The sequence below is a fragment of the Pteropus alecto genome, unplaced genomic scaffold, assembly GCF_000325575.1.
Source record: "Pteropus alecto unplaced genomic scaffold, ASM32557v1 scaffold68, whole genome shotgun sequence".
Taxonomy (NCBI): domain Eukaryota; kingdom Metazoa; phylum Chordata; class Mammalia; order Chiroptera; family Pteropodidae; genus Pteropus; species Pteropus alecto.
The window spans coordinates 7,464,238-7,471,790 of record NW_006441386.1 but is presented as its reverse complement, the minus strand read 5'-3'; the positions used below and the strand labels follow the sequence as shown (position 1 = coordinate 7,471,790).

The window sequence follows — 7,553 nt, the reverse complement described above, 5'->3', positions numbered from 1 at the left end:
GAGAGAGAGAGAGAGAGAGAGAGAGAGAGACAAGTTTTCCACTGGTCATATGTGGAGTTGTCCTTGATAATCTCCCAGGACGCTTGTGACTGTTTCATTCTATGATTCTGTGGCTCTAAACTTCATCCAGTCATTCAACAAACATTTCCTGAGTACCCACCCTGGGCCATTGAATAAGATCTGTCAAGGGTTCATAGTCTAGATGGGGAGACAGTAATAATAATAATAACAATAATAACAACAACAACTACCACACTTTCAATGGGTCAGGCACTGGGCTAAACCTTTTATAAACTTTAGCAACAACTGTAAGAGGTAAATGTATTACTAACCCCATTTTACAGATGAGGACAGTGAGGTGAGATCACACAGCTAGTAGGTGGTGGAGCTGATGCTTCTAAACACTGTTATGCTGCCTGCTCTGCACTTAAACAGACAGTTCAGGGCAAAAGGTACACTAATAAAGGGTGGGGAGGAGGCAGGAGTACCTTAGAGAGCCAAATTTACAGAGGGCAGGGAATGGTTAAGCCTCATTTTGATCCAGATTCCCAGGGAGAGAGGCAGGAGCAGGCTTAGGGCTAAGTTTGGGACTGGAGGAAGGCAGGCTCCATGAGACCCACAGGGAGCTCTGGAGTCTGCTGGGACTTGAGGTTAGAGAGGAGCAGGATCGTCGCTACTGGACCGAGGTGGCAGGGTATACTGTGGGGTGACTTAAGGATTCCTGGCCAGGTTCCCTGAAAGCCGTGTGTTCCCATACTCATATAGTGGGAGCTGACCTGACCTGGGGGGGCCAGTGTCCCAGCAGCCTGACAGGTGGGCGGTCTAAGGCCCAGGAGGCAAGGGGCAGGCCCAGATTGTTATGAATCCCCTCAGCAAAGATTGGACTGTGGCTCCCCCTCCTCACAGTTCTCAACTCCCATCTCCCAGCTGTCCTCAGGCCAGGCAGAGGGCAGACAAAAGCTGATTATTCCACTGGGGGCTGTCCTGGGCCCCATGAATGGGGTATTGAAAACCTTGTACCCACATCCAGATAGGTTTTCATCCTCCCCCCAACCAAACTGTTTGTATGCCAGGGAGAGGTGGGGAGTGCTGTGAGGGGCACCCATGTCTCTATACTCTCAATATATCCCAAACAAAACCATCCCCTAAACCAGCGACACCTCCCCACTTTAGTCTATGAAGAAAGGGGACATGGGGGCACTTCTGGGATGCCAGTTACATGGTGTGAATGTCCACTGAACTCTACACTTAAAATTTATGCAGTTTTTGTTTGTTTGTATACCTCAATTCAAAATTTAACAAAAAAATCCTTAAGGGCTTCCTACATCCAAAAAGCAGAGCGTCTCAAATGGCATTTACTCTCCCAGCCCTTCACCATTTTTACATATTTGTGAGTCTTGGGAACTGTATTTCCTTTCAATTGATTTCTTTCTTCTGATTTAAATTAACTTTAAAGGGAAACTTTATACTTTTCCAATAAATGGAAAACCAGAATCCTTTGCCATACATACATAGAAGGCACTGTAAAAAAATAATGAAAATAAAACAATAAACATCCATCTATCTCCCCCTAAATTTATGTGGCTTGCCACCAGTGGTGCCAACACCACCCTTTGGGATGCACTACCCTGGAGGATAGACTCTGAACCCTCAGCACAGCCTTGTGGGCCTGTCTGGGCTCGGGCTCAGGCAACCCTCCAAGCTCATCCCCCATCACTCCCCTTCACACTGTCTGCTCCAGCCAGATCTAACTCCTCATTAGCTTCCATCTATGATCCGGTCCTTCTCATCTCCCAGCTGTTGCTCCTTCTGCTGCCTATACTCAGAATGCCAAACCCAGGTGGAAATGTCACTTCCCCCTGAAGCTCTCATTGGCCCTTCCAGCTGGAAGAAGTGACTTGGGATCTTTAATTCCAGATGTTCTAGCTGTGACTCTTCCACCAGCCCCTTGATGGAACCATCTGAAAGGCCATTGACTGGCTGGATGCACAAGGAAGCAGAGATGCAAATAGGTCCCCAGCCAGATGAGGAGAGCAGGGAGTGGAGGCCTGGAGACAGGAGCACTGCCCCTGCACCCCTCTCCCCAGCCCTGTCCTTCCTCCTCCTCTTGCCACTGGGTGAGTGCTGTCCCCGGCTGCCAACCATTCCCCTTTCTGGCTCTCAGTTTTCCCAGTTGTAAAGTTATGGTGGGAGTAGTTTGCAAATGAGGTGGTTTCCAACATTCTTTTCAGCTCTGATATTTGTCCAAGGTCGATGAAAGCTAAGAGTCTGAGTTGGGGGAGTGGAGGGCTCAGTGCTGGAGGTGAGGGTTCAATGCACACCGAGTATGGGCAGTTTTAGGGGACATTGGAAATAGAGAAGGAGGGAAAAAGAGTGGGCTTACTAATTACTATTGGAAAGGAGCTGGTAGAATAGGTGGATTCAAATGCTAGGTACTATCCTCATTTAAAAAAGAAGAAACTGAGTCTCAGTTTCTTCATCTGTAAAATGGGTACACTAGTATATGCCTCAGAGCATTGGTGTAAGGATTCTCTGGGGTGATGTATGTGAAAGTGTCTGAGTACAGTAATACCCTGTGCACAAGTGAGGGGGTATTATGGAGTTTTCAATTTCCTACATTACGCCAGTTTCCCTGTTTCCTCCCCATCTCCCAGGCCACACATTCAGAATTGTATAGTAAAGAAGAGTGTGGCTATTTAGGTTGGAGTACCAGTTCTACCCTTTGTTGTGTGGCCTTCAGCAAGTTGCCTGATCTTACTAAACTGGAAATTTCCTGCTGTATGAAACCCTACCTTCCTTTAAGTTGTCCTAATGTTTAAGTGAGCCTGGCCACCTAAAGCAGTGAGCACAGTGCCTGGTATGTATGTACATAAGAACTGAAGCAGAAAGACTCATCTAGTAAAGCTCTGGAGAGAAATCACAATGAATCTCAAAGCCAATTTACATGCTTAAGGCAAAGCTACTGAGCATCTGCTGAGTAAAAGGCTCTAAGTAGGGGGCCCTGGAGGCCACTGAGATGAAGTAGGCATGGCCATATCATCAGACAGAGGCCCAGAAAGGAGCATGTATATATATAGTGCCCAGAGATTCAGAGGGAATAAAGAACACTCCTCATTGAGGGCTTTTGGAAAGCTGACTGGAAGAGGAGGCTTCAAGCTGGGTCTTGAAGAATCTGCAGGGCTGTAATGAGCAGAATTGGGTAGAACTGTTCAAGCAGAATAGATTGCAGGGTTAAAGTCCCGGAGATAAAACTGATGGGAGATTAAGAAGTAAGGTGAGGATGGTCAGAAGATACTAGAAGGCTTTATAGATATAGCTAAGGGGTTGGGACTCCTGAAAGAAAAGGGAGTCTTTGAGAAATTTAGTAGTGGAATGGAACACACAGATCTGTGTCTCAGGCAGATCTCTCCGGGGTGGCCTTTGGACCAGTTGGAAATGGTGAAGCAAGGAGGCCAACTGTGACAGTCAGGGAGAGAGAAAATGAGGCTTCAGAAAAGCAGGGGTAGTGAAGAGGAGGAGATGGTGGTAAGAACTCTGGTGGGAGGGGAGACCGTGCTCCTGGGGCCAGGCAGCCAAGGGAGGGGGCAGAAGGGCCAATGCTCTCTTCACTCTGTTTCAGCGGGCGCCCTACAGTCCACCCCACTGCCCTTTCCAGGTAAGTGTCCCAGCTCCTCCCTCCCCGACCCCTGCCCTGACTCTAGGTACTCATATGCTCAGACAAAAGACCTCTATTACTCTAGATGCCCCCAAAGGGATTGCACCAGTCTCCCCATTTTATAGAAAGGGAGAAATATTATCTAGAAGGGACTCTTCCCAAGGCTCTACAGCTTCATGGCAAGGTGGGCATCCTGTAAGTTGGTCCCAGCAATCCCCCTGGTACCATCTCAACCCTCTCCACAGAGCTGAGGCTGGTGGGGGGTCCAAGCCGCTGCCGGGGGCGCTTGGAGGTCCTGCATGGAGGCTCCTGGGGCAGTGTCTGTGACGATGACTGGGACGTGGTGGACGCCAATGTGGTGTGTCGTCAGCTGGGCTGTGGCCTGGCACTGCCTGTGCCACGACCCCTCGCCTTTGGTCAGGGCCGAGGCCCCATCCTGCTGGACAACGTGGAGTGCCGTGGACAGGAAGCTGCTCTGAGCGAGTGTGGCAGCCGCGGCTGGGGAGTCCACAACTGCTTTCACTATGAGGATGTGGCCGTCCTGTGTGATGGTGAGCAGAGGCCTGTAACCTAGGAGGGCAGACAGATTACAGTAGGCAGCGGGGCTCAAGGCTAGATAAATGAAGGGACTTCCCACTGGTAACACTATTCCATGTAGAACAAGGGTCCCCAACATCCGGGAAGCAGACTGGTACAGGTCTGTGGCCTGTTAGGAATCGAGCTGTACAGCAGGAGGTATTTGCAGCCGCTCCCCAGTGCTAGCATCACCGCCTCAGCTCCACCTCAGATTGTCAGGCATTAGATTCTCATAGGAGCACCGGTCTCCGGTGCCAAAAAGGTTGGGGACCGCCAATATAGAAGACCAAGCCAGTGGCTACATGGCATGGTGCGGGGGAAGGGCCGCAGGCTGGCTGTCAGAAGCCCTGGACCCCAGTGGTGCTTCTGGGTGACCTTGACTGAAAACCAGCATTACTCCTTCCATGCAGGATCTTGATTATCCCAGCAGGTCCCCCTTCCCATTTTTAAAACCTGATGATTGGGATCAACACTGACCCAAGTTGCACTTGTCATACAACTGCAGCAAAAGTCTCTGAGAGGCTTTGACCTTAGAGTAGTGGTTTTAGTTTTCAAGAAAATCCCTTAGAAGTTTCATTTAAACATAGATTGTGGCCCCCATCCCAGAGTTTCTGATTCTGCAGGTCTGGGTTAGGGCCTGAGAATTTACCTAACAAGTTCTCAAGTGATGTGATGCTGCTTTACAAACCAAAGGAATTCCTCTAGAGCCACTGCTTTCTGGAATCAGGAGTCCCTTTCTCCTCTCATACCTCAGGGTTCCTGGCTTTGACCCTTTGTGTGGCCAGAGGCCTTGAGTGACAGGTACCTTGGAGTCTATGCCCTGCCACTCACACATCTGTGGGTATGAGGATGGAGAGCTCTGAAAGATTCATGTATCTTCCTCCCTTCTACTCTGATTCTTTCCCAGAGTTCTTGCCCACGCAGCCCCCAACCAGGAAAGTGTTAACCAGTAAGGCGCTCCCTACAACTCCCCAGAATGGGAAAGGTAAGTAAGGACAATGTGGGGGACCACCTGAGTCTTAGGAGAGGGACCCAGAGAAGAGCCTCCCATACCTACCCTAGGTGGTGGGAAGAGAAGGATTACCATGGGTGAGTTTAGTATTCTCCTTCCCCACCCTGCCCCCTATCCTCCCCCCATTGTCTGGATAGGGTAAGAGGATTAATTCTTATGCAATGATTTAAAATAGTCAGCACGAGGTTGGAAAAAGTGAGAGAGGTGAGGGCTGGAGCTTAATCTAATGGGAGAGTCAGATATGCACAGAAATGCTGATAATGATGTAGAACAAGAAAATGAAAAGTACCCTAAAAGAGGGACAGATAAAAAGAAGTTCAGAGGAGGAAAAAGGTCCAATACATCGGAGATCAGGGAGGGCTTCCTGTAGGAAAGGTTGTTGGTGCTACACCTGGAAAGGCGAGGCAGCTTTCACTACAGTCTTAAATGAGAAAGCAGCATAATCTAGATGCTTAGGAGAGCATGGACAAGGGCAAGGGGGTTGCTTTTAGGCAGGAAGTGACACAGTTAAAGCTGATCTGTCCTATGATCCCACAAACCACTGCTAGTCTGTATTGTGTGAGGAGGCAGTGTCTTGGGAGTGAGTGAGAAGCTTCTCCTGGGTTTTAGGTACTGGGGCACCATGCACTGTGAGTATACAGCTGGCCTGCCTGGGGAATTGTGGAAGTGCCTTCGCTTTAGGAGGGGATGGGAGGCAGAGCCCAGTGAGATTTATTCCTTGCAACCCCCCACACCCCGCCGTCACCAGGTGAGGGCAGCGTGCGCCTGGTGGGGGGCACGAACCCGTGTCAGGGCCGAGTGGAGATCCTACACGGTGGAGTGTGGGGCACTGTGTGCGACGACGACTGGGGGCTGCCAGACGCCACCGTGGTTTGCCGCCAGCTGGGCTGTGGGGAGGCCCTGGCCGCCACTACTAACGCTTTCTTCGGCTATGGCACGGGGCACATCCTGCTGGACAACGTGCACTGTGAAGGCGGCGAGCCCCGCCTGACAGCCTGCCTGAGCCTGGGCTGGGGCGTGCATAACTGCGGCCACCACGAGGATGCCGGAGTGCTCTGCGCAGGTGCGGGCTCCGGAGACAGCAAGGTGACGGGCGGGGCAGGGCGGGGCCGTATCCTATTGCAGGAGGAGGCTGAGCGGGGCATAGGAGGGGAAGGATTGGTATTTCTCAGAGCAATCCAGGAAGGCCCGGAAATTACTTTTAATACCTCAGTACTGCTCTACAAGTGCCTCGGAAAACTCAAGTACTTTGTGGTGAGCTCCACATCTGTGTAATAATACAGCAGTTTTGTTCTACCAATACTCCAGAATTATCTAGCAATACCTCTGGAATTTTCTAGTAACTTCTAAGTACTCTTCATGAAATGGTTCAAAATAATAGTACTCTAGAATTGCCCCAGAAACGCTCCACTGTAGACCAAGTATGTCCCCAGAATTACCTAACACAGCCTCTGGAATCCTGATGCTCTTATAATAATATTTTCCCCTATCTGGCCCTCTTCCATTCTGAGAGGTTTTCTGAGCAAATTAGAATAGTAGGGCCAATAATGGCACTTCACAGATGGACTCCACTCTACAAGATAGAAAATGCTTGCCCATGCCTCACAGCAAACCAGGGGCCATCATTCCCAGTTTATAGATGGAAAAGCTGAGGCCCAGTGAGGTAGAGCCATACCCATGGTCACACAGTGAACCCTGGCAAAGTCATGACTACCCTGCTGCATGGTCTCTGGCATGCCCCTAGCCCTTTCTAATTCTATTTTATCTGTAGGATGGGCATGGGGATAATGAGTCTCGCTCTGCAAATTCCTTAGGATTTTACATGGCCCTCTCCTGTGTGCAAGTCCTTCTCTCTCTCCCCATTTTGGACATTGGGTTTCTGAGAACATTAGAGAGAAATGAAAGCATGCCTATGAAAGTCCTGCATAAACTGTGATGTGTACACTCACGTAGCACAAGTGAATTAGAACCAGTACTAAACCCTCCAGCTCTGGAAGTAAAATCTATTGTCTTCTTCAGAGAGACAACATCTTCCTGACAGCCAAAGGCTGACCAGGAACCAGAACCTCAGCCTCTGACCCTTCTCCCTTCTCTTCTGCTCTAGTTCTGGCCCCCCTGACTCTCACGGCACTGCCACCCTCAGCCACAAGAGAGGACTGGGCCTGGCGCACAGAGCCAGAGGGTAAGGAGCACAGCCCCCCAGGCTAGAATGGTAGGGGTAAGGTTTGTAGGCCTGGGAATTGTGAAGACTGGATCTATAGGAATGTGGCCTTGACTAGCAGGCCAGGGCTTTTGGACCCATGGTAGAGG

The 7,553-nt window shown here is 50.1% G+C and overlaps 1 protein-coding gene across 1 annotated transcript in view; it reads left to right on the top strand.

Annotated features, from left to right (window-relative positions):
* The first annotated feature begins 1,951 nt into the window (after nucleotides 1-1,951).
* Nucleotides 1,952-7,553, top strand: part of SSC4D (scavenger receptor cysteine rich family member with 4 domains) — an 8,536-nt gene continuing 2,934 nt past the window's right edge. Inside the window, exons 1-6 of the mRNA XM_006918569.1 lie at nucleotides 1,952-2,117; nucleotides 3,620-3,655; nucleotides 3,901-4,206; nucleotides 5,139-5,216; nucleotides 5,992-6,306; nucleotides 7,348-7,425. Coding sequence (XP_006918631.1) covers nucleotides 1,952-2,117; nucleotides 3,620-3,655; nucleotides 3,901-4,206; nucleotides 5,139-5,216; nucleotides 5,992-6,306; nucleotides 7,348-7,425 — 979 coding nt within the window. The remainder of the gene's footprint in view (nucleotides 2,118-3,619; nucleotides 3,656-3,900; nucleotides 4,207-5,138; nucleotides 5,217-5,991; nucleotides 6,307-7,347; nucleotides 7,426-7,553) is intronic.